The sequence below is a fragment of the Pseudopodoces humilis genome, chromosome 4, assembly GCF_049639895.1.
Source record: "Pseudopodoces humilis isolate 2021_Gansu_Grassland_sample_001 chromosome 4, ASM4963989v1, whole genome shotgun sequence".
NCBI lineage: Eukaryota > Metazoa > Chordata > Aves > Passeriformes > Paridae > Pseudopodoces > Pseudopodoces humilis.
The window spans coordinates 43256262-43283802 of NC_142203.1; the positions used below are offsets into that span (position 1 = coordinate 43256262).

At 40.2% G+C, this 27541-nt stretch overlaps 2 protein-coding genes across 3 annotated transcripts in view; both read left to right on the forward strand.

Moving 5' to 3' along the window:
- The first annotated feature begins 722 nt into the window (after window positions 1-722).
- Window positions 723-10439, forward strand: FXN (frataxin). The gene is made up of 5 exons (XM_088054557.1): window positions 723-854; window positions 2333-2415; window positions 3747-3867; window positions 7248-7345; window positions 10134-10439. The coding sequence occupies exons 1-5, from the start codon at window positions 723-725 to the stop codon at window positions 10285-10287; spliced, it is 588 nt and encodes a 195-aa protein (XP_087910683.1). The 3' UTR covers window positions 10288-10439.
- A 5166-nt stretch (window positions 10440-15605) lies between these two features.
- TJP2 (tight junction protein 2) overlaps window positions 15606-27541 on the forward strand; it is a 63006-nt gene continuing 51070 nt past the window's right edge. For both annotated transcript variants that reach the window (XM_088054148.1, XM_088054149.1), the window contains exon 1: window positions 15606-16120. The gene's annotated coding sequence lies outside the window, so the exon portion shown is untranslated. The remainder of the gene's footprint in view (window positions 16121-27541) is intronic.

A 27541-nucleotide genomic window follows, 5' to 3' on the forward strand; every position in this document is an offset into this window, starting at 1 on the left:
TATGTGCTTTATTTTTCCTTTACTGGCTCAGTGAAACATTTTACCTGCAGGACGTAGATCAGAATTCTTCCTGTCACAGAAAATAGTCCTCGAACGAGCCCCTGAGTCAATGCCTGGTGCATAGTGTGGCCTCTAATTGCTGTTCTTCCCAGGCTCCAGCTCCCTGTAAATCAGCGCCCGAGCAGATGCCTGCAGAGACCCGCCCACGAGCGATTTTTGCCTGCTCTGAGAACAGCGGCGCGGTGGAGCGCTCAGCGGCAGCAGCCGCAGCTCCCCAACTCTACGACACGTCGGGATAGAGATCTCCCCGAGGGGAGCCTGAGCAGCACACTGGGCCCTGCACCCGTTTCCTAGGGACAGCCGTGCCAGGCCGTGCTACTGCCGGGAAAAGGACACCGGGCTAAGGCTGGCGGGGAAGCGGCGGGGAAGCCGCCGCAGCCTCGAAAGCCAGGCCGGGCGGACAGAGCGTGCTCGGCTCTGATATGCCTGTGATGCCTCAGCAGCAGCACTTGGATTTAATTTATGCTGGCGCTGCTGAGGCTGGAGCCAGCAGGGGCTGGGAGGAAGAGAAACCCGCACATTCCGCCCCTCTCCCCGGCCCTCCCGCTGCCGAATGAGCCCAGCTAGGCCCGGCCCCGCCGCTCTCCTCACGCCGCCGCGGGGGGGCGGTGGCGCGCGCCGGCCCAGCCCCGCCCCGCCGCTTCCGCAGCGGCCCGGGCGCCATGTGGCGGGGGGGGGCGGGGGGCGCCGTGCGCGCCGCGGGACGGGCGGGGGCGGGGGGGGCGCGGCGAGGGTGCGGCGGTACCGGGAGCGCCCCGAGGGCGGGCACAGGCGCCGCCAGCAGAGGCCGCACGGTGAGCGAGGGGCGGGCGGACGGCGGGGGCGAGGCGCGGCCTGCGCGGCGGCGGGCGGGGATTCCCGAGTCGGCCGCCGGCTCTCAGCAGGTCGATGTCAACCCGCGGCCGCCGGGCCTTGTCGCAGGCCGGCCGGCAGCGGGGCGCGTCCTCACTCCTTCCCTCTCTTCCGTCTGCCTTGTGCTTTCTCCTTCCCCCCGTGCCTCGGGAGGTGCCGCACACGGGAGCTGGTGCACTCGTCCGCTGCCCCTGTGCAGGCGCAGAGGGCCGTGCTGGCTGCCCGCAGCCGGGCGTGGTACGCGGAGGCAGATGCCGGCTGCGTGCTGGGACCGCTGTTGGCTGCCCGCAGTCACAAACCGAGTGTGGGGACAAGCTGATGGAATTAGAGCCTCTCAGCCTGGACAGAGCCTGAACGTGCTCGTAGTCTTGTAGCTTTTGATTCTAAGCGTGTATAACATGCTGTAGGGAAAAGGGTGCACTCAAACATGCAGGCACCGTGGTGTAGTTTGTCGGCCTGTACGGTTGTGTCTGCGTTCTCTCCTTTATGCCTGTGCTGTATTTTTGGACTAACAGGCAGCTCATTGGTAATACCTGCAGATAGATGTCACATCACATGGAGAGACATCGGCCCGTGTTTTGCTCTTGCGCGATTGAAGAAAGGCTGACATAGCTCCTTTGCAAATGTCATTTGCTTTTCAACTCAGTCTGAAGTTTGCAGAACCTGGCACGAGTACACAGAAAGTAATTATGGATTCTGTTTTAACATTAAACTGAATCGTCAGTGCCAGTTAAGAAAAAATGGAAATCATGCCGTATTCCTTTCTTGGTGGATAGCATAAGTGCATGATAACTTCTGGTACTATGTCTGATGTGAGGATTAGCTTTATTTTCATGCTTTTATAGGTTTCCCTCAGCGGGTTTACCCATTTGGTTCCCTTGTCTGATACTGCTGTTACGGCAATACAGCTTTTCCGTAATTTAGAAGTCTGGAATCTGACAAATCAAGTGGTTTGGCTCTTTTGTACATGAGGAGGATTCAGGGTTTGTGTTTATTTCAGCTTAGTATGTTCCTGACTTCCAGCAGAGAGACACATGTTGGTAGTGCAGCATGTGAGTTGTGGATATTTAGGAAAATCTGAACCTAGGCCATTTGATTGTCTGCAGTTGCTCAGTAAATCTGTGGCAGAGCAATAGAAAAGTTAGAATAGTTCTCTTTCCTAGTTCATTTGTGTATGAATCAGAGGGTTGTGGGTGTTTCCATTAGTCTGTGTGATGAAAACAAGGATATTCTAGGTTGCTTCAATCATTCAAAGACTAAAGCTGCGTAATTCCTTCCATATTAGCCCTGTGATATAGAATATGAACATTTTACTTGAGGATGGAAAGGACTTCAAGGAGCTGTTTAATTTATATGATAAGTATATAGTTTATGATTCTTTATGTTTTAATTCCATTTTGCTTCTACTTACTTTAAACAGCAATTACAGTATTCTTCAGATGTGAAGAGCAGGACTGTTTGGTTCATGAATTTGAGAAATACAGGAACTCTGAGTGACACAAGGTAAAAATGAGAGATTCATATGAAAATATTGGTTATATATTTTAGAATAACTTACATATGTACTGAGACTACCAGATGAATGCAATGTTGATGTGATGTAAAGGACAACTATAGTTTCAGCTAAAAGCATTTTCTGTGAATTTGGGAAGTTGCTTAGCAAATAATTAATGTACCTAAATGCAACTGTCTAGCACCATTTCACATATACCAGAGGATGTGAAATTTCTGCTTGTTCTGAGAGGAGGTGACACAGCATCTATTGGAGACTTCTCCCCTCCTGATGCAGCAGTTCAAGACACAGTGAAAGATTGTGCAGGTGTCTGAAATAGCTCTTGCTTTCAAGTGCCTGAAGTGGACCTTTAACCAGTACATGAATCCTTCCTGATCCAAAGGTTTTCTGTTCTCCATGCCCCAAAGGCATTTTGTGGTATCCCTCACATAAGTGACATAGAGCTTATTTCAGTAACTGGATAAGAAACTTCTTAAAAATGCATGCTTTCTATTACCAACTGATATATATTCGGCCCATAGTAACTGTTTAATTGCCATAAGCATTAGCAAAAATTGAGATTATTTCACTGAAGTGTTTGTTGGTGGGGAGACCCCTTTACACACTCAGTTAAAAGCTGACGCTGATGGAGATGGAACAACTTACATTATTTTGTTTAATTACATTTGGTTAATTAAACTGTTCTTTGTTCCACTAAAGAGGAAAAGAGAAGCAGTCTCACAGGTGCTTTAAGCCTTACGTAATGGCCACAAGGGTGCTTTGAGACTCTCTGGAGAAGACTGTAATTCATAAGTGTTAGATCATAAGCACAGTTTAAATAACATCTAATTACCAGGCTGCATGGGTAATTCCAGTTGAGAAGGCAAATGCTATACATAAACATATGATACTGACATTTCTAAACTGTGTGTGGCTACAGCAGTTTTTGTAGAGTCAAATGACATATATTTCTAAATGGGAGATGCTTTTGTCTCTATTTGTAGAATTCAAACCTGAGCAATTCTTACACAAAGTCCTGTTATGAAAGTTCCTTACTTTCAAATCTAATGCTGTATACTAAGTGGGGGCTAGTATATCTAAGGACATAAGTGCCTTTTCCTCAGTTCAGGGATCTCTAATAGCAATTAATTTCAAAATTTATCCTCCATTTCTAAGGTGGATTGTCACCTACATCACCTTAAGAAAAATGACTACTTGTTTATACGATCATTTAATGGATATTGTTTCATCCAAAGTCATGGTCTTGGTATGTTTTTATTATAGGGGAAATGCTCTCTTCCATGCTTTTCCTCCTAATTATGGACTTCTATGTCATTTGTAGCTCTTTAGATGAGACCACCTATGAGAAACTGGCTGAAGAAACACTGGACTCCTTAGCAGATTTTTTTGAGGACCTGACAGATAAACCTTTTACCCCAGAAGATTATGATGTCTCTTTAGGGGTATGTTTTAAACATTATATTACCACTGTAATTAATGTAGCAGATTTTTTTCTGTTATTTGAAGAAGAATTTTAAATTAGTCACCTTAGTGCTGACACTGAAAATACAATTGGTTTTTACGCCTTAATTGTGTACTGACTGGGACAACAATTCTAGTGAAAAGTAGCACATACTGTTGTGTGTTTTAGGGATTTAAAATGTTTCATGTTTAGAGAAAGATGTAATATAGAATAATAAATGAGCACAAGAGGAGATGGAAACTTTTTTCCAATGTCACATTGGCCTATAAATTTTCCTAAACAGGCATAGATATCTGGCATTGCAGTCGGTTCCCTTCTGGTGAATACTAGAACAGTAGTCTACATGGCACAGTACATCACATGTAGCTGTTAGAGCAGTATCTTTGATTGTCCTGAATACGGAGAAGCAGCATTTGTCTTGACCAGGTAGTGTATGCTTGTCCTGGCTTTACTGATGACAGCCTGTGGTGGGGAGGAACAACAGGAGGGTGCAGTGCTTGCATAGGTTGTTGCAGAAGTGAAACCAGAGCGTACATGGGGAGGAGGCTACTGTCACAGGAGATGTTGCATGGGTGGAGCCTTCAGTAGTCAGTCACTCAAATTCTTTTACAGGTGTGACAGACTCAGATTAAAAATGTCTGTTTTATTTGTATAGGGAATTTATTAGTTTTTATATAAATTCAGTTCCTGAAGTTATCTATGTGTTATGGCCCTCAACATAACTTGAAGAAGAGTGCTATTTTTCCCATACTGTCTGTTACACATATCTTTCAATACTGCAGTTTTTTGAGGTCACACAGCTATTGCTCCCTCTTTGTAACTTACCACAACAAGATTGCTTTCTATTGGCACTGACAGTAAGGGTTTTGTGCCTCCAGATGCTGAATCGGATGGTTTGGGTTTCACTGCGCAAAATACAAAACAAAAACAAAACTCTGTCGTTTTGGACATCTTTATGTGTAGCTTTGTCATCATAATTTCATTCTGCATTTTTGGAAGCTAGGATATAAAATAATATATTGCCAGTAACTTTCTGTTAAGCAAATACTACTTGCTGCTTTAATTAAGTATGTAGATAATGTTACAGCTAATTGCTTTTCTGGTAAAAAGCATTGTTTAACCATTACTCTTTAGTATGTTTTAGGATTTCAGTACCTACTAGCCTGATGTAACTCTCCTAGGACAAAAATTAGCAAAGGTTGAGATTCACCTCTTTACAATTCTTAGACACTTCATTATGTTAAGCTGATGAGTCTTGTCATAATTTTTTTCTCCATCTGCTGTATGGTGGATTATGTTTGACATTGACTTGTGAAGCTCAAGAGGTAATACTTTTACATCTTAATTTTTACCCGTGGTCCTTTACTATATAGACTGCATGATGACAATTAATAATATGCTGTCATTTCTGTTGAAAGCAGAAGGTTAAATAGCCCAAGTTTTAATTCTAAACAGGGTCAGTGCTGCAGGAAGCCACAAGGTGGCAAATGTGATAAAGATCTGCTGTGCCTGTTGTAAACGTGATTGCTTTGAGCAATTTATACTTAGTGTTCAGGAAAAAAAATACCACTTTAGAAGAATATTTTTGTTACCAGGAACTGGGAAACATTCATCTGGTAGTACAAAACACATGCAGCAGTATTTCCTAAAATATGGTAAAAGTATCTCTCAATTTAAATTTTTAAAAAAATTAAAGTTGTATTTTCTAGTATTTCAGAAGTACTGGAAAATGTATGAGGAGGTGTTTCCAAAACAGGAGTAAAGGTTAAACTCTATTTACTTTGCAAGGATCGAGCAACAGTACTCTCTAACAGCTGACACATGATATAAATAATAGTATAAATTCTTGTTAACTCTTTGAAAACCTATTTACTTACAGTGTTTTTTTAGAAACATGTATCATAATATCGTGCTGAACACTTAATATGGCATTACAAACCGCATAGAGGAATGCTGAAACCTCTATACCATTATGCAGGCCTAATCCTCCATCCTGTTCTTATTCTGCTGTATCTCTACAATTCTAAGACTACTGAGATACGGAAAACTTGAAATTCTGACAACCAAAGAAGTAGCTTGTTCCTGTCTTTCTGCACACTATACTAATGTCCAATAGAAATAACTGGCAGGATAAACCTCTTGGGACTTTTAACCAGGAGACCCTTTTATTTTTATTGTTTTGATTAGAGATATAAATGCCTTAACAAGCACAGAAACAGCATGGAAACTAAGGTAAAAAATCAGATTCTGAGAGTATTATATTATGTCTGGTGATAATTGATATGTGTCAGAAATGAGTAACACTGAGTTACTTTGTAGTGAAAGGAAGCTTTGAGTTGCTGCTTGTGCTACACAGTATATTGGCAGGCAGTAGATACTCATACCTGAAAGTATTTTTCCCCATAGTGAGTGTTTATACATAGCAAATAGCCTGAGCAATGATAGGTAGCTCTAGTAGTATCTTCTGACTAAAGCATGCTAGGTATGATACACTTAAAAAAAACTTTATTGTGCTATAGGGCTTGAAGTATTTGAAATGCTGTGAACTAAATAAATTATTTCAGAACTATCACATTGCATTCTGTAGAAATTCCCTTTTAAATTAGTATCATTCACATCACCTTTAGCTCAACTCCAGTGCAAACATTGTTGTTTTTTCACTCTTAAAGTCAGAACAGAAAATATTTTTATAATTTACAAGAAACATGACTCATGTTGTCAGTAAGAAACATGAGCAAGAAAGAGAAAATAAATGTTCACTAGGATAATGGTGTAAAGGTGGCATAACCAAAGCAAAACCAGACTCATGGAAAAACAGAATCTTGAGATTTAGAACCGGAACATTTTTCCAGGTATGAATCAGAATTATCAAGGAAAAAATGTTTCTATTCCCTGTTAAACTGTTACTGAAGAAAAGTAAGGTAAAAATGCATGGCTCAGAGATTTAGCAATGACACATAAAGCTTCTTGACTTTGAACCACACCAGTTCTATATTGTTCATTAATATAAAAAAGTTGTTACTGGATGATGTTTTAATCATTGCAAAATTAATTGCAATGGTCTAGTCCTTTCAAGATGCCAGGTCCAAGCTCAGGAGTATTATTTAAGTAGTACCATTGTGAATGGTACAAACACATTAAAGTCAAACTCCAACCAGAAGGTTCAAAGTCTAGATCAGACTCAAAGATATGCTAGGTATTAATTTACATTTTTAGTATGTAATGATCATTCTCCCTTGCTGTTATTGTTTGGGAGATGGTTGAGGATCTGATACGGTTTTCTGTCACCGCAGATGAAGTAATTGTTGTCAAAGTAACAGGATGCAAATTTTTTATTTCTCACTTTCTTTGTCTTTTAAGAGTGGAGTACTAACAATTAAATTGGGTGGAGACATGGGAACATACGTTATCAATAAGCAAACACCAAACCGGCAGATTTGGCTGTCCTCACCCACTAGGTAAGTTATGTGTAAGTTAGTTACATAATATCTGCAGACTGGGTGGAAGTGTACTTCCCTTTATTTATAGCATGGCATGATCATGTAATATCCTTTTCATAAGTAACTCTTCTACTCTGTGTATTCTCAAAGCATGGTATAATCTAAATGTTTAATAATAGTTTGGTGTAGGGGTTTGGGGCACACTGCAGTATTACTGGCATACCTAAATTAATACAGGAAATGTGTAACAAAGACTTTTCATATACTGTTTCAGTCCAAAACCACTGTCTACAGGAATATAGCCTACTCATAGGAAATACAACCAGCAGTGATTACAAAGAAACAAACAAAGCTTCTGTTGAAAAAAGAGTGATGATGATGTCATCATCTAAACCTCTCTTTGTGTTTTAAACAGGGTGGCTCCTTCCCTTTTAAGCTTGTGGGATTTCCTGCTTTATATGTTTATGTATGCCCACACTGGTTGTTTTTGTCAAGCATCTGTACTTAACAGGAGCCTTAGCTAGCTTCTTCCTCTGCCTTTTCTAATGCTCTGTTTTGATCCATTCCAGGTTTTCTGGTTGGTTTCAGCAGGGAAACTGGAGGGCAGACAGATAAGTGGGAAAATGCTGTAGCTGTGTTGTCCCCCCCCCCTCCCCCCCTCCCAAAATCTGTATTCTTTGTCACTATCCCTGGAAAAGAACCCAGGGAGCTTGTAGGTGTTACTGGTGAAGGAACCAGCTTTTAAGATTTTTTGCATCACTGACACACAGGCTTAATCTCTTTATGAAAACAAAACTTCAGATAATTCCTGTCTGTTTAGCTCTAGTTGAGCTAAGACATATGGTGTTCTGGAATGTGGAGTTTGAGAAAAAAAGTTAATTTTTTCATTTTTATACTCCTTTAACTGGTATTTTGATAAAAACTGTTATTTCCTGGAACATGATGCTGTGTGTTCACTTATTTCCTAACTTCTAAAAGGCAACTCCAGCAATGAATATGCTGTATGATCTGAACTGTCATCTTCTTAACTACAATATGCTGGGAAGTGAAAGAAGCAAATGTTGCTGCCAGTAATCACTTGCATTGAATGTTTTGGGGCATTTTTACCGTAAATGTTGACCTTTAGTCGTTAAGAATATATCCCAAGGGAGACAAATTTGTCAATATGTGAGACATTTTTCTTGGAGTTGTATTTGGCCATCTGTTTGCTACTGAGTATCTGTATACCTAAGTGAGAGCTTTACTTAGTTGACAGTTAAAAATAAGGGCATGAGGGGATGTGCAACCTCTGCAACCTGCCGGCAGTGTGATTGTAGTAATTGAACCTCCTGAGTGAAAAGACTTTTCAACCTTACAGAATATTAGCAATACCTTAATGTGATATTTCAATCCTTTTCTCTTATGGTTGAAACATATATGCAGATTTTCCATGAGAAATACATTTAATCTGTATTTAACTTTGTAGGCATTTTATGGAATTCACTGGATTTTTGCTTAAACTATTAATTTAAAAGTCACATTTGTACACTGTTTTGGAGATTCATAGAACTATGAAGGTGCTTCATATGCTAATCTTATCACTGATATTTACTGCATGACATTTAAAACCACTTCAGATAGCATACATATTTCTTTGTCATTGATTAAGTGGTCTGTCTTAGCCTGATTCTCATGAATGATAGGATCCCATTCTATCTTCTCCAGGTGTAGGAGAGTATAAACATATGCTTGTGCTGCAAAGGTGAAGTGAGAAATATTTAGTAAAATAACTGGTGCATGTAACCTTGATTCAAACAGTTACCACTTCTGATACAGACAGTGAGATTTCAGTGAAAGTGACTTGGATTTATGCTTGCCTTTGTAACTTCTTATACACTGATTAGTGGCTGGAAAGTTCTTCATTTGACTACTGCAAGTAACTCAGGATAGTAAAGGTTCAGGTCAGTGTTTATGCTTGTAGAGAGAGAACCTGCAGATTGTTCTTATGAAAGTTTAGGATAGTCTGTTTTCTAGAAGTTTTTTGTACATTGACTGAGTTCCAAGCCATATGTCCTACAAGATCAAGGGTTTTATCTGTTTATCCCAGATGACTGTTTTGTTCCTTTCTATTTTCTTTGCTTAGCTGATGTTAACAGCAGTGACTACCCTTCAATCATTCTCCCATTTGACATGTGGAAAACTGAGTGGATAGCAAGGTCTGGAGTAGAACCCAGGTGTTCAAGTTTCTTTCTTGATACTTATCGTAGACATGGAAAAAACAAGCCAGTAACAATATAATAGCACAGAGAAAAATAGCATTTTAGTTATAAATCTCCCACATGCCAATATATTTGCTTTCAGGGGCTAAGTTATTTTGTTGCATCTAAAATGAAATTATTTGTGCTTTGCTGTGCATAGAATTTCTGCAAGAACTAATCAGTGGCATTAATTCAGCATTATAAGAATATCTGTTGTGATATTTGTGTGCAAGAAAATTATATCTGTGAGGGAAGAATGGCCTAAAGGAAGAAATTGTGGGGAAATCAGTGCTAAAAGCAGGAAGGGAAAAAGTGCTTGTCTCTTCTAGGAGTGACTGATGTATCTTGTCACCTTTCAGATATATCTGTTTGATGGCTCAGTAGTTCCTGACGTTATCAGGGCTTTTCTGCTCCACTTCCTCAGACTGCCCACCAGCCGTTCCCCATGCTATCTGTTCCTTTTCCTGGGCACTCTGTGGCATACATTATGCATACAGGCTTCCAGCAGGTCTCCTGAAAGAATCTGTACTTACACAGTGTATGATGTTTTGTTGTGTTTTTTTTTCTAGTGGGCCCAAGCGCTATGACTGGACTGGACGGAATTGGGTGTATTCTCATGACAGAGTATCTCTTCATGAACTACTATCAAAAGAGCTTTCAACAGCTTTAAAAACTAAATTGGATTTGTCCTCCTTAATATATTCTGGGGAAGAAGATACTTGATTGTATTCTACCTCATGGAAGTTTTAAAGACTTCAACCTCAAGCCAAGCTCTTTCTTGGGCTGAAGTACCTGAGCTTAATTCTGCTGTTTCTCTTGGTATCAATATGTTGTGCAACAAAGATGAAAATAATATATTTTTTCTTTAGCGCTCAGTCTTTGGATTTCTGTGTGCTGTTTGAATCTGTGCCCATGTAGTACATGTGGCTGAGGTCACCCATCCTGTCTCTTCATTTCTTGCTTTCTTTCTGCAGAAGTCATGAATTTTTAGTTTCTGTAGACTTGTTTGCATGTAAGGAGTGACTACCTGGTGACTTCTGAACAACACACAATCACTGAACTTTTCTTGGTGAAACATTCACCCAAAATGAGAAATACCTGTAAGGTACATAAACATAAATTGTGGTATTGTGAATGTATTGCCTCAAAATTTGTGGCTATTGGAACACATCATAGTCACATTTAACATGTCATAATGTGTGTAATGACAGTTTTTTTCTTAGTATTGCTGACCTTGCTATTCTCCAAATTCTAAATTGTGGTTTGTTTCACCTCAGGATTTTTTTTTTTTTGAGATAAACTTTAAATTACTTAGACATTTTTGTGGCTCTGAGTATGACATGGAACTGGAAGGGCTAGTATGTGAAGTTTAAGCTGTACAGCAATATCTCTGCAAACATTTCATTCTGTTACTGTGCATTTCTCTTTCTCTACCCTTTTGTTCTTCAAAGAGACAAAATACTTTTATTTTTTTTGAGCTGAGCAAAATTAATTCATGGTAGTGAAAATCTGCACTGATTTTATTCTACTGCATTTCTTCAGTGGTTTTAAGTGGTGATCTTGTTATCACCATGATGTAGCAAGGCTCCCCGTGGCACTGTGCTGACGCAGAAATTTTTTAGAATCAAATATGGTTCTTAGGCTGATGAAGCTGTCTTTGTCATTTCCTATTGAAGGAAATTAACTATATACTCCAAACCTGAAAACAAAGTCATTTAAAGAAATCATGAATGGTAACACTTCAGCAGTTTTACTATTGTAATACTTGCAGGTTTTAACTGCCTATAAAATGGGAAGGACCAAGTTGTTGATTTCAATGCATGGGGGAAAAATTTTACCATACTCTTGCAGATTGTATGAAAAGATGTTCCATGCACATTATTTTTCTTCTTGGTTTCTCTGATGCTATGGTTAGTTTGGCATGATTCTCTAGCTAGCTTTGACAGGTAAGGATGGATTTTGTCATTGAAAAACAATAACTGTAAAGTGTTCTTGCCCAGTATTTGCATTTAGAGTATAAGGATTGTTACCTGCTATTTTCCACTACTAAAGAGAGAAACATTTCAATGGAAGTAGCTCTTGGTTAATGGTGCATGCTCTTTGCATGTTTTACAATCAATATAAATTTTCTCTCTACTGAATGAGGTAAATACAATGACTCCCAGATCTCATGAACATAAGAATAAAGCATGTTTCTTTAAAAAAGTACAGGGAAGTAAAAATAGAATATGTTTTTGCTGTTCTGAATTTAGAACACTGAAAATAACTTAGAGCATATGGAAATACGTATTTTTATGTGGTTACTTTTATAATACTTAGTTCAATGTCCTACAATTTCAGATAGTCATTTAAGCACATTTGTGTAGAAGTTAATGACTTTATATTTAAATTGAGGATACCTAGTTATTCTGACCACATGTGATTATTTTTTTCCAATTGACTTTTTCAAAAATTATTTTCTTAAATATTTGCATGCAATATGACCACTAACATGCATCTGATTGGTATTTGGAAGCTTATTCTCCATTCCCTTAAGTCTGGTAGAAATGTTTATACCAAAATAAAATTGCATGTAGAATTCTTAATTCATTATGTAAAGATGTGATTCGACGGTTTGATGGAAAGGGTGAAGGCCACAGCCATGTTCCTACTTTTGAATTCTTTCTGTTTCTTAAAACACATAGTAGAAAGATTGTCTAAGTGTGGCCAGTCAAGGTGGATTTTGTAAGAGCAGTTCAGCTTTCACAGTTTACATGCCATGCCCTTCATCTGTAATGCTACTGCTATTTATGCAAACAATTTCTGGGTTTAAGTATCTGAGTAACAAATGGATTTAGTCTTAACTGATGAAGATAAATAGTGTCAGCAAGTTAGAATGAGTTTTATCTCAATGTACAAAATGAATCACAGGACATGACTCATTTTTTGCTTTAATACTTGAACCAAATTGTAAAGTAGGGGCACGGACTCTAATGAGCCGTCACACTTGTACAATGGAGGCACAGAATGAGCACTGATCATAATGTCAGACTGCTTATTGCCCCAAGACAAGTAACATTTCTGTACTGTTTTTTACTTCCGTAACTTATGGAGTAAAAAGATTGTTATATAGCTCCCCACCTGACATCATGTCAATAGTTTCTTGCTTCACCTCTCCCAAAAGAAATAGCTGAAGGACAATCATAAAATATAGACTGTGCACAGCCAGTGTCAATAAGAAACACTGTGTTATGGGCATCACATTTTACAAAAATGCCTTTTATCCCCCAATGCAGTTGCTCCATTGTCAGTGAAGGGGAGCATGCAGAATATTTTGGAAGGATGAATGTTGCCATTCATTGCTTTACTGTCTGTCCAAGCTCAGCACATAAACTGGAGTGTGTTGGGCTTTTTTTTTTAGGTATACCAGAATTTTTACCAATTGCTAATCTGACTCTTGTTTTTTTTATGGCTTTGGCTTACACTCTGAACGACTTAGTATGTCCAGCCTTGCTAAAATTCATTGTTTCCTATGTGCCCAGGAGTTCCTTGGAAGTCTCATTTCATTCACGTAGTCAAGACTACTGCAATTGCACACAGTCTGCATTCATCGCAGAGTACCACCTTTGTTTGTTAGGAGTTATGTAAATTCTTGTCTGGTGTTTGTTCGTTTTCTTTTCCATTTGTGAGTAATTTGTACGAAAACATTACATCTTGTTTGCAAGATTGTTCCATTTGACAAAATCATTACATCTTATTTCCTTAAAATTCCCAGTGTTTCTTGGTAGCTTCAATAAATAAAGGCCTGTCCTGAAAAGGAGGTAGCAGAATAAGAGAAGGGGGTTTACAGGAAGGTTTGTGTTTGATTATTTTTAGCTTCATGGTTGAACTCCATGATTGTGCTAACCAGCTCTTTAATATGTGGGAGTCCTAGGAAGGAAGGCAGAGGCTTGCCAGAAAACCTGGAAGAACATTCAAAACAGTAAAGGAAGCATGGGAGGGGCAGAAGCAAAGGCTATCAAGAAGAAATTAGCTTTGCCCAACAGCTGATGTCATTGGCAGGGCAAGGAGAGACATGGGGCAAACTGCTTTGTGTTGTGGCCCTTTAGGAAATGGTGTTTTAAGTGTATTCCACACCACTATTTATAGTTGTTACAAATCAAACATGTACCAGTCTGTTTTGCTATTGAGATTTTTTTTTTTTAATTCCTGTATAAAGATAAGAAAAAAATTGTGTGGAGTTATATCCATCTCTCTCCCAAATTGTCTTTATGTAAATTGTACTGCTGGAAGTTGTAGAACAAAGACAATATTCATGCCTTTTACGGAGGGAGGTGGCTAGTGGAGAGTGCTTTGCTGGGGATAGTATAAACAGAGCCATGAACAATGAAAGTATTCTAAACAGTTCCTAATTACAAACTTTTTTTTTTTTAATTCAGGTTAAGGAATTAAAAAAATACCACGTTTAGATAAGAAAACAATAGATGTTTAAAATAAGGCGTATAATGTTGCTACCCTCCCCAGTTTGCTGAATCCGTTTAAAAATTGTTTTTATCGTGGTAATTAGGTGATCAGTAACACAATGAATATTTTTGCAAACATTGTTACTTTCCAGATGTAGGCTCTTCTAGCCATCAATATTCTCTACTGTTGTATTAAAAAAAAATCAGTTATATATTTAGTGTGCCCATACTCCTCGTAACAGCATTTTAGAACCATTAACCAAGCATCCTAAGGCCACTGTTACAAAAGATTTGGAGAACTAACAGATGAAGTTTTAAAACATTCATTAAGGAAACAGGCATCCACCATGGTGTAAACTAAGCGATCTGACACATACCTGGAAGTAAAACTAAATTTCCATTTCTTGTGCCTTGATTCTGCCTGAAAGCAATATTGTATTACACGCTGATCATTGAATTAGTCTGTAGCTGACTGAAAACATCAAGTTTATGAATTTGACTTTAGAATTAGTCTTCTTTGCCCCCTCCCCCACTTCTGATTTTTGCTTTTGGGGCTTTTAGACTGAAGTGTATGCACATGCACGTTAATAATTAACAACAGCTACAAGCAGGCCTTTTCCATACAATATCTGAATGCAGTTTCGTATTTGCTGTAATAAAATAGGTTCTTTCAGGCCCTCCTTCCAAAGTCCAGCCCCTTCATGAAGAATACTGTTTGCTTTCTTTATCTTACTTTCTGTATGAGATGTAGTGCATGAACTGTACCTATTGAGGAAGAAATTTATCTGAATTAGAAATGCTGTTAGAATCTAGTATTTCTCACCTGCAAATAACAACAAACCAGAAAATTTTAAGTAGATTTTGTTCTGCAGGCCTGGTATGGGTGGGAGCGTGCTGTTTAATTTTAGAGGGGCTAGCAAGAGGTTTAACTGTCCACCAGATAAGACGGCAGATAAGGAATTCCTGGTGACATTTAGTGCTTTACAATGCAAAAGAAATATGACTCCTAAGAATCCTGCTAGGGCTGTTTGGCCTTGCCTTTCTCATGTTGGCTGCAGGACAGCAGTGATGCGGAAAGCTGATACCTGTGGAATGCCATCCTGGAGTGTATTTCTCTCATGGTATGTTACAGTTTCGGGAACAGTATTGGTGGACTTGCAGAGTGACGCGGGGTGTTCCGGCCTGGAAATGGAGCTACTCTGCCTTCTACTAATCTTATGTATTTCAGCTGAGAGTGATGGTGTGAACAGAGCCCTCCCGAGCTGTCAGTAAAGCGGCCGCAGCTATTCTGTGATAAAGGGCAGGGAGAAACAGTTTGAGAGGCGTACGTGGAACACTGCGCTGTCTCAGAGGTCTTCCCGTTAGAAAGGTTCAGAAGGGCAACGATCCCAAGTTCCAAACAAAACATTGATGTAAACGGAAAACACACCCAAGCGCTGGGTGACGGTGCGCCGTGCCAGCGGCGACAGGGCTCCGCTCTGCTGCCCGGGCCCGGCGCGGGCTGCCTCGGGCAGAGCCGGGGGCCAGACGCAGGGCCAGAGCCGGGGTCCCCTGCCGGGAGACGGGACGGGCAGAGAAAAGCTGGGGGGCGGGGCGGCCTCGCCGCGGTGACTCAGCGGAGTGGAGCACCGGGCTGCGACCGGTATTTCCTGTCCCCCTGCCGCCGCCGCGGGTGTTGGTGTGTGCGGGCGTGGCCCGGGGGAGCGGGCGAAGGCACCCCTGCACTAGAGGGGCAGCAGCCGCAGGTGGGGGCACGCCTCCCGCCTCGTCCGGTCGCCGCCAGGGCCCCACCCCCGTCGTTCCCTGCCCTCCCCATCCTTCCCCTCTCCTCCCCACCTGGGGGCGAGGCCGGCACCTGCGGCGGGAGCCCGCCCCGGCGTGGCCGCACCGCCCCCGCCCGCGCCCCGCAGGAAATCGCCCGACTCGGCGGGAGCGGCCACAGCGGACCCGGACCCAGCCCCAGCGTCGGCCCCAGACCCAGACCCAGCGCTCGGACTCGACGCCCCCGTCACTGCCCGCTCCGGGGCGGCGGGGCAGGGCAAGGCGCAGTCCCAGCGCCGGGGCGCCTCTGGGACCTCTGCTCCCGCTGCCGGACTCCCTTCGCGAGCAGGCGAGTATCCCCGCAAGATATCCCCGCCCCGAAACCGGGCCCCCCGCCGCCTCCCTCCCCCCGGGCAGGTGCGGTGCCCCTCGGCAGCCCCTGTCCCCCGCGGCCGGTGCCTCCTCTCCCCTCCCCGGGGGCCGCGCTGCGGCCACGAGCTGCCCGGCTTCTCCTCGTTCCTTTGTGTGCTTCGCGTTTTATCGCTCTCTCGCCTGCGCTCCCCGGGCGCGCTTTGCCGCCTTTGTCCGCGGGAGCCGGACCCGCCGCGCCCCCGCGGGGCCCCCCCAGGCCGGTCCCGCGCCCGCCGCGCACCTGGGCGGCGCGAACAGCCGGGCTCGGCTGGGGATCGGCTTTTCTCTAACGGGATTAAGCGGCTCTCGGTGACTTTTTCCGTGATAAGTACTTTCCGGGAGAGTGCGATACTACGTGGAAAGTGGGAGAGATGCCACCGGCGAGTCGGGGTGTTTGTTTACCCGGGTTATTCCCGGGGGGGGCGGCGGGTCCCTGGGCCAGCGCACGCCCCCGCCGTCGGGGGCTTGGGATGCCTTTGTTGCACAGAGGATTCCTGAAATCTTTGTGTTGGCACATCCCGAGTGGATTCCAGCCATGCCTTGGGCTTTGGCTAACTGGGTCAGGGGAAGTTTCAAGTTAACAGGGAACTGTAAAACAAAGAACAGGCAGTTCCAGAAGACAAATGTTTTAATTGCCCTGTTGAAGTGCCTTGGCATCGGCCGTGTTTGCGGTGCTGGAGCCCAGTAGTGTACCTGGAGCCCAGGTGCATTAGATTTTCAGACTGGAGTGCCAGGGTTGATCTACCAGTGGCATGCACTTGCTTTAGTAGACAACTCTGCCCTTACTTACCCCGTACTTGAACCTGTTTGCTCATTTTTTTCCAGCGTGAGAAAGTACATGCTGTTTGAACATACTTGTGTAAGAGTCATATAACAAATCAGAAAACTTTCATGCTTCCAGTGTTGCTTTCTAGTAGTTATTCACTTGAAACAGAGGGAATCTCTGAATGATCTGCTCCTTAGCTTCAGCTTATAAAATTGTGTCGGTTCCCACAGCTAAGATGATGTTCAAGCCATTCTTGGCCCCACAGCTGTGCTCCAGCAGAGGCTGCAAAGGTCTGTTTTATTTTAACCGTTGGATGTGATTATTAAGGTCACATAATTTCCAACAAAATAGCTTACCTTTTCTTTTGTTCTGCAAAGTTTTATTTTAAAGGTTGAGAACTGTGATTCACCTGTAGTTCGGGAAAATAAAAGAGAAATTAGTATGTGCGAAACTGCTTCCTTCATTTGTAAAGCATTTGTTGTCTAAGGCTTTAATTGTTGTCAGCTCTTTCAAACAGTGATATTTGTCAGGATGCATGAAGTCCTGACATGGCAAGAATCAAGCACTGGAAGGCATAGGAGGTTTGCTTGTGTGAATTAACACTAATTGAGAGATCATCAGGCTGCTTTAAGAGACTTTGAAATGTTTTGCATTTACTAAGCATGTGTGTGCCACTTAGACGCGGTCAGTAAGATTTATACTTAGTATAACATTATTACAAGGATTATGAGGGCTGTCATCAGGCTTCTGAGGAAGTTTTCTGTATGTATTTGACTTTAGGTGAATTTAGTGTTAAAATTGCTTCTGGACTGTTACATGCAAACATCTTAGGCCCTAAACATTGGTTTTAAGTAGTGGCAGTGACTTCTTTTCCCTTTATAAATGATGTCACTGTGGACTGCAGAACCTGTATCTAATTATGTTTTGCTATTGCCCTGTATCACTATCGGTAACTGCTGCGGTGCTTAGTGCCACTGCACTGGATTTTTGCGAGGCTAAAGGCAAGCGTTGGGAGTTATGCAGCAGAGTTGGGGTGACCCCAGCACTTTGCAGGAACTATAATCTAAATAGAGGTCTTTAGAATGAAGCATCAAAGTAATTAAGTGTGTGATAGTTTTTTGGATTGCTTAATCCCCCCTTTTCCTGGTTCTGTGTCCTCTAAGGATAGCCAGGAAATCTTTCTTAGTGATTTAAACAATGCTTAGGTAGTGGCGTGGTTCACAAAATGGGATGTGCCATACCTTTATAAAACCTATATGCTTAAAAGCATTAGAAGTCTCCTGGACCACAGCACTCCTCAGCTGGGGAATGGCCTAATATTCCAGGACTACTTCAAAGCTGCATTTAACTTAGAGCAAATCTGAATGATAGCATTTGTGTGAGCGTTTTAATAGTTACCAATCTTGTCTTTCTCCAGCATGTTCTTGTAGGGTAAAGGAAATCTCGTGTTACAAGACTGTTCACTTTTAATTGCTGAAATAACAGTATTTATGTACTCAGGGATGGTGTAACTTTTGTCATACCATGACTCCATCAGTTTCATCCTATTGCAGTAGTCTTGGAATCACAATCATTCTAATGACAGGAGGAACAGAGCACTTATATGTTAGAACAGCTACATGTCTGTGACGTTAGAGATTTTCAAGTCTGGTTTATTTTCAAATAGGTGTGAAAGTTCTAATTGCTGGGGAAAAATTAATTTATTTAATTTGGCAATTGATCTTTGGCATCAGCTGTAGAAAGGCTGTGGATCTAAATCCCAAAATTCAGTAGGTTTCTGTGACCTTTGAAGATTTCTCAGAAATAGGATAATCTATTCGTAAAACAAATATTTATGGCAGTAAGTATATAGGGCATATTTTTTTCTTTTAATATATGAGCCTTGCCATAGTGGAGAATGTTTGCAAATGGTGTGTTACCTACAGAGATTGGAGCAGTGACATGGGGATGACTGGTTTTGCATGACCATGCTGGCACACATGCACTAGTGCTCGTCATCTTTCAGAGTCAAAGGTTCAGTCTCAGTCCCATGACCATGCTTTAATGCATTGAGAACTTACATCGTCAAAACAGAACTGTTCAACCATGGGACACTTCTCGATTATCTAAACCTATCCTCTTCCTCAGAAAGAACAGAACAATGCTGGATACCTACGTCTGCTCCCTTGAAATCTTTGCTTCCTGCTTGTTCCCAGAGTCTTTGAAGCCTTTTGTCGCTCTTTAATTGTCTTTTGCCAATTCTTGGGTTGTATTGGTCCCACTTCAAAAAGTAATTTTTTTCTTTCTGAGTGGGTAAATTATGATTTAGAACCTGGTGCAATTATGTGGGTATTTTTGTTTGGGGTTTGGGAATGTTTTTTGTTTGTTTATTATTTGTGGGTTTTTTGTTTAGTTTGGTTTGTTTGAGGTTTCTTTTGTTGTTATTTTTTGGTGGTTGGTGTCTTTTTTGTTGTTTTGCTTTGTTTTGTGTGGTTTTTGGGTTTGGTTGGGGGGGGTGGTTCTGTAGTGTTACTTTTTTTGGGTTTTTTTTGTTTTGTTTTGTTTTTGCAGACAAAGCCAGCATTCAACTCTAGAGAGCTGAGGTTTATTTTTTACTTAAATGTTAGACAATTTAAACAGGTACTAACTGCGGCATTGTAATTAAACAGCTTGGTGCAGCAGTAAAGTATACTCAGGTAATTTAATACCTTAAACTATTAATGTTTGGGTTGGGTTTTAGTTGGCTTATTATTGAGATTTTTTGTTTTGTTTTGGTTTTCTTTTTAAGCTGATTGTTTTTTGAAAGTGCATGTCGTTAGGGAGTATCGTAGTTTTCTGTTTCAAATCAGAATGCAGACTGTGTCAACTCCTTTCTGTTCAGTGTTAAGATGGCCCTTGCATTTGTGAATGTATTTAGGGTGTTTATGATCCAAGTTCAGTAATAACAGAGCGAGCTGTGGGAGCTCTGGTTTGATATCTGGTACAGCATCTGCCCTGGTGTGTATTCATCAGCTGCAGGCTTTGTTTTTAGGAAACATGAGCTACCCAAGTCTTCCTGAATTTAGGTCAGCATTGTCATTGTGCATCTGAGTCCCAGAACCTCAAATAACCATGGTTGCTAATCTAGGGAGAAAATGAAACTCATTAGTGCTCCCTTTTCACATGAATAACGTGAAAACGACAGACAAAAATACTGCCTGATACAATAGCAGGGTCAATAAGAAGTGTGGTAGGCAAAATATAAAGCCCTATTGTTCTGTTTTTTTTCCAATGTCTGCTCCCTTTTCATGCTTTTGTCTCTGCTTTTGTTTTTTACAAGCAATTCAGAACTGCTTTTGAGAAATTCCTTTTTACTTCTTAAAGGTGTGCAATTATCTGGGGTGTGGTTTATATATATATGAAGTGTCAGGTTTAGGATGTCTCCTTAGATTTGGGTATGTTTTCATTGAGCTAGGCATGAGTTCAGATATATTGGGCCACTGTGGCTTTTTTCTAAGACTGGCTCAATGATACCTCTCCCAAAAGCATTGTGTTGTTTTAACTCTATTGTACCAAACTAATTTTTTGACATCAGTATTGTATTGATACACTGAGTGTGAGCTTAACAATGCAGCCTCATCATAACCAAGATTTCACATGTTGGTTCAAGCTATGTGTTACTTGCCTTGCCTCATTAATTTTTGATTGGGTTTTTTTAAGGCCTTAGAGAAAGCCCATAAATCTCTCCTGGATGTCACTCTTAGCAGAAAGGCTGTCTGTAGTCCAGCTTACACTCTCTATTCTAACATCTGCTTCATCATCTAGCTCTGCTTAATAGCCAGCAGATTTGACTACTGGTGTCTCTAGCCTCCTTAGCACAACTTTGTATAATCTGATTCTGAGAATCTCCAGGAACATATGGACTGTTCAGGGAAGGGACGATCTCTAAGGAGGGGCCAAAAGCAACTGCAATCTGGGAGAGAGAAGTTTCCAGGTCCTCCTCCTCTCTTTTCATTCCCACCTCCCACGCTCCCAGTCTGATCCTTGATGCTCCTATACCTTAAGATTTTTTTTACAGATCAAGCTTTATATATGTGCTGGTTGTGGCGCAAACGAAACAAACGTGTATTTTGGAAGTTAACAATCGACTGCCACAGTTATTCTTACCAGTTGAGTAAAAGCATGTAGGAAGAGATACTTGTTTCTTTGCTCTCTTAATAGGAGAATTCTTTGATCTGTAGCTGTTACACAGATTTTGTTGAAAGATGAGAAAGAATAGGATTTTGGTTTTTTCACAAGATGGAAAGTAATTTGTGGCTGCATTGGGCAATGACTGTCTCTTTTTTAGTTAGGTCTGAAGTGACTGAAGATGTGATTCTGCCTCTGCCACCAGTTTACAAGAAGTATGCTCTACATCTAGTTAAGAGTGTATGAATGTTTACATCTGTTGAGGATTAGAGCGAAAGAAAGCTTTTTGCTTTGATCTTGTAAATGTTTCTTTAACGGAGAAGAAAGCTCTGTCATTCTTTCTCCTTTCTCAGAAATACATTGTATTTTCCAAGGCATCACTTGTGTGTTCTCAGTTAGGAAAATTGTTCTGTTTCCTTGCCAATAAAACTTGGTTTCTGTTCTTCCTGAAAAAAAACCGAAGACATAAAAAGTGGAGTGGATGATAATTCTCTGGCAGGAAACAATGGAGGAAGGTATGTTTTAGACTTTTTGTTTGCTCTACAAAAGTCATCCTTCACTAACAATGCATGTACTAGCAGCTTTGAATTTCTGTTTCTAAATAAAGTTGAAAGAAGTTGATAAACTGTGAGTCAGTCTTTCTCCCTTTAGATATCTGGAGGTTTCATGCACAGTTTAACCGAAAGCAGTACTTGGGAGTAACTTGTGCTTATCGTGTGGGTTTGGCTTCCCTGTGTACAACACTAGTCATGGGGCTCCTTTTTCTGGACAGAATTAGTATGCTTTCCTCAAAGAGAAAAAGGATGGACCAGAGCTGCACTTAATGCTCTTTACACTTTGCATAGGACTGGCTTTGAAAAATACTGTGGGAAAGTTTTTTTAAGAAAAATTCCTTAGATCTAAAAAGGGAAAGGTTAGAGTTAAAGAAGTGTTAAGGGAGAAGGTAGACAGAAAGAAATACCAGAATTTCATAGGAGAAAGTATGGTAATACTGAAGTTGTAAATGAAACCAGCTTTGAGGGAAGACTGGATTTTATAGAAATATTTCTGCTTTTTAGTAAAATAGAACTGTCATGGACTTCTACAGTCAGAAGATCCTTAAGTACTGGAATTGTAAAAAACTGCTCACTTCTCTTGTCTTTTCTTTCTCATTACAGCCTTTGCGATAGAGCTACCAAAGCTATCAGAAGTCAGGATGCATGCAGGCTTAATGACGTTAGCTCTGCTTGCATGCTTCTAGTACTATGCTTTCCTAAGCTTCTTAATGCTTTGTATACAGATGTTTAAAGTTGTTGTTAAGTGATGTTTTTTTGTTGTTTTTGGACACAGAGAAGTAATTTTTTGCTTGATTTAATTCCTGTGGGTTAAATATATTAATTATTTTTCTTAACACATCTCTGTATTTCAAACTACGTACTCCTTATCAACATGCAACTATGTAGGGGATTTTTTTTTTCCTCAAGCATCTAAAAGACCCTTGCTTTTATTTTGCTCTTCTAAGATCAGTCACATAGATTGCTATTTCGTAATTAGTTGAGATAGTTCAGTGTGTGCACGTGCTAACATAATGTACAAATGTGACTGAATATTAAACATTCATATACTAAAATAAATATTCATATTCATTCAAACATTCATATACTAAAATAAAGAAATATTTTACAGAACAAGAAATCATCTTGGTTTCTAAATAAAGAACATGCAATATCATACCACCCTAACAGAAATACACACATGCCTAATAATATTAGGGAATAAGTAATTTGCACAGTTTTCAGAGGGAGTTGTGGTTCCAGGCTTCAGTCTTCCTGTCACATCTGTTCTTTCTATATTTTTATCTCTATTACTGCATAAGTACACAATATTTAAATATGTAACTATGTCTGTCTATCTATCTATCTATTTATCTATCTATCTATCCATTCATTTCTTACTATCTAAGAAGAATTACATCAACATTTCCTTGATTTGTTTTGCAATCAACAACATCTCTTTGAATATAGCAATTTGATGGTACTGCAGTGTTTCCAAAATGTCACTGTTACTTCTTTCAACGTGTGCATCTGTCTCCGCCTTTGTAGTTCATACCTGAGGTCTTTGGCACTCACAGTTAACTTACCTCATGGCTAAAACAATTCTGACGTGGGATGTGGCTTCTGGCATCATGTGAGGAACATTTGAATGACTAGTAGGTATCATAATGGGAGTCTCTAGCTTTCTTAATTCTGTACAAGCCACGTAAGGAAGTATTTCTCCATGCCTTTTCTGAGTAGATCAGCCAAATCCCTCGTGACACTTCTAACATAGAGAGCTTTCTGGTGCCTTCTGGTGAGAAAAGTTAAGGCAAAAGCTAATTTTGTCTGTCACTGTCTAAAATGCTCTCAAGTTTTCTGTGCAGGTCTCTTTTGTTCCCTGGATGGATTTGACAGAGAAGTCACCTAGTGCTCCATTAGCAGTTGAAAGATTATAGACAGCAGAGATTTAGCAAAGGATTAGTCAATTGGAGAGTGTGCATTATCCGACCAGGCTTAGAACCGTGATTGTCTCTTCAATCATTTTCATTAGTGTCTTATTCAAAGATCGAATTACGTAACAATGACGTTTCTGGGGAATCTGGTAGGAGTTTTTCTTTGGTTTCTCTCTCTCTTCTACTAACTACCCTTGCCTGGGAGAGAAGAAAAAAAGCATTATTTTTATGCTTCGAACTTTCAGTATGTTTTAAAAAGCAGCTTTTCAAGTCAGTGAAGAGGCATGACTTCAGTTACAGCATCTGCATTTGGATGATAACTTAGCGTGGTGGAACTCTTAAGAAAGGCAGGATGCGGTACAAGAAATACATAACTATTTTAGAAGCAGCGATAGGTATTACTCCCCTTAACAAGAGGGAACTGCTTCCTGAGGGTAGACATGCAAATCTGTGGCAACATCCAGGGTAAGTGTTAAAAAGCAATCAGTGAGTAACTGTGGGAAAAATTGTGCTCACCTTGAATCATGCATTTTTAAAACATGTTATCAGGAAGAGGAGAGTTATTAATAAAGCAGGTAATCTTTCTTTGTACCTTCCAAGATCTGTACCTTCAGTAGTTGTGGTTGAACTTAGTGGTTTCATTAGAGATTTCTGTGTACTACCTGTCCTTGGCTAGAGGAATAACTAGGAGAAGGTGTTATTTCTAAATGAGGAGTTTGCTGTGGAACAGAAAATAATCAGGTGTATACTCATCAGAACAGAAATGAAATGGCTATTTTGTATTTTTTGCTTGCTGCTAACCTGATGCATGTGTGTGTTTCCCCTCTCCTCATTTAAAAATATGCATATATTCATTTTTATCTGTCAGAGAAGCAGTTTCTAAAATGAGAAAAAAATCACTTTTGTCTGTGCAGGCAACTTTACTTCTCTGCTTAGAAGCAGGAGTTCATACTTAGGAATACCATTTCCTCACAAGAAGGTTTTCCTGATTTTTGTTAGAAACAATCCAGACTGCTGTCTTGCACCACACAACTTGAGTATCAGGCTTCAGAAAAATCCTTCTGTATGTAACTGTTTCCACCAAAAACGTATGTTGTGTGGAAAACATTGCTGTCTCCCATCTGCCTCTGTATGAGAAGCATGGATGGATGGGTGTCTTCACAGTCCTTCTGGTCTCCCATATTTTGTAATAGAAGAGAATGTAGTCACCTTGTTTCAGACATTGCAGAGGAGTGCAAAATATGAGAGGCTTTTGTCCAGGACCAATTAGTATGTTTCTATTGGTTTGGAATCGCTCTGTGTAAGAAAAACTTAAAAGAAAAGCTTGGGTTATAATTGTGGCTGTTTGTGACTGAATTCAGATTTATCCTGTATTTTTTCTACAAATGCACTTTCTTTAATGGTGGTAACAACAATAGAAGCAAATAAATCACTAAGGACCATATGATTTATTTTTTTTCCAGATCTATCACCAGAACCACAAAAACTAGTCTAGAAAATACACTGATGGAAATGGTTTTTGCACCTTTTTATTAACGCAAGTGTTCTTCAAGTTGGTCCTAAATTTCCAGTGCCGTGTTAATGAGCACTTGTAGGGCTTTTTGTTAAAAACCTGCCCATTAAAAGGGATTCTCAGTGCAGTCTGTTTGGACTCAGGACAGCAGGAGTGTGCTGGACTGTGACTTCCTTTGATTGTTCCATATGAATTATGTACATGCAAATATTTTTTATTTTTTTCAGCAGCTCTTTATATATTGAAAAAATGGTACCTGATTTTTCCTGCTGTTTTGAGAAGTTATGTTGGAAAGTATTGATATATTCTTGTAGAATTCTTCTTTGTTTTCAAGTAGATTAGTCTGGCCAGAGTTATAGCTTGAATCAAGCCCTCTAAAAATGAAACTTATTAACTGTAACATTGATGTCTTTTGTAACTATGACTGTTTGTCTTTCATCTATTACTGAGTATTAGTCACATTACAGTATCAAGGTACAAAATACACTGTTAAAATTTGTTTTTATTTCCAGCATTCTTATTCGGACATCTCCTTGCTTTCAGGGAGAGGTTTAGTTAATGTGATTGTTGTACACACTTGGAATTTCAAACTGGTTAAGATGTACTTGGATTATGTTTGGATTTGCCATTCCAACAGTTTTGGAAAAGCAGAAAAGCTGTTGTCATTGGACTGTAACAGTGATCCCTTTTATTTTTTTATTAAAACTTTCAGGGAACGAAAGGTTGGTAACCACCAATTATGTCCAAGTAAACCGAGTTGACAATAAAAGTATTGTTCTTTTTGTAGCTGCATACTGCTTATTCTATATGACTGGAATAAACACATAAATAATGCACTTTGCTAAGATCAGCTTATCACTCAACTTCTAGAGGTAACCAGAGGTACATTCTAGAGGTACATTCTTTGTAAAAATAAAATGTTATAAAAGGGTGAGTGTGTGTGTGTGTGTGTATAGGAAAAATGTGTAACATAATGAGACACTATCTAAAACCTAATACTGAATAAAGGGTGTAGAGATCCTCATTTGTCAACTCCTCTAATGCACAAATTCAGGTGCATAATTAAGCACTTTCTTTTTCTTAAGCATCTCTTAAAATACAAAATAGCACTTGAGTGTGATGCTTTTTTATGTTTTATATATATCCAGAGCAATTGCTTGAAAGCTGTAAGAATTCTGCTTAAAAACGCAGACTACTGTGCAAAAGAAAGCAGGAAGGGCAGATTCATTATTTTGCTACGGTATTAATTTGTATTTTCGTATCAAAGACATTACAAAATAAAGTTTTTCTACTTCCATCTTTGCTTGGAATAGTGATGTGATTTCTGTGACAGATAGATTGATTTTTATAAAGTTTGACAAAGGAAAAATGATGGCAGCAGTGGTAGTTAGGTTTAGCTTGCTTGTGTGACCTTTCTGCAGCCTCCAGCATAGTATTTTGTGCACAGCCTAGAACAATAAGACTGAAGTTTGTTTTGAATGCAAAGTATAGCTTGTGCTGCTCTTTGGTGGTCATATAAACTCATATTAAGCATCTTTTTGTTCTGCAAATTCTGAAATCATGCCTTGATTTAAAAGCGTAGTCTACTTTTAGAAAGATGCTTTCATGCTGGAAGATCACGGAGAGAAAGGAGAAAATAACCTAGTTTCAAGGTGTGATGTATCGCAGGTGCTTGCATTGTTGCATGTTTTTAAAAGTTAATCTGAAACAAAATGTATTTTTTACATATTTTAGAAATTTTAATTTTGCTTTTTAAAACCTATGACCTCATTATAGTTGTGCTCAGGAAAAAGTGGGTGTCACACACAAGACACATCAAAACTTGGGCCAGAATTGCAGACAGTTGGGGAAGTTCTGCAGAATTCTTTCAGTGTCTTTTTCTTATATCTCGCAAGCCATCTAAAAATGGTTAATGTAATATTAACCATAATGAAAAAACATCTCTCCATTGGTTGGGGGGGGAGAGGGTGGAGCAGAAACAGGCAAACAAACTCAAACCTGCTAAAAGAATAGCTAATTTACTTTTCTAGGTAAGTCTGGCTATATCCTTCTTTGAAGATGGAACACTTTGGAAAGATGTTTTTGAGAGAAGAATTAAAATTACTCAGTTGCATGTTGGTTTTCTTTCAAAAACAAAATAAAAGCCACCACCAAACCCTAACCACTAGCTTGTGTTTCTATTTCTGTCAAAAGTTCCTTCTTTATCTTAGTGAAACTGTTCGATTTCTCCCTACCAGGGGTAATCAAGTACTAGAGAAGGGGTCAAGGAGAGGGGGAGCCTGGTGAGAGGGACACTGAAGCTAAACATGCTACTTGTGCCCAAGAGGGGTAGCTAAGGCCTGTTGAGCAGGGAAAGGAGGATAGAAGAATACACTGGGAATTGTTTTCTTTCTATTATTTGACAACTGTAGTTCTTAAGTTACCATCTAATGTCATTGCCTGTATCCCATTGTTCTCCTGAGGTTATGCTC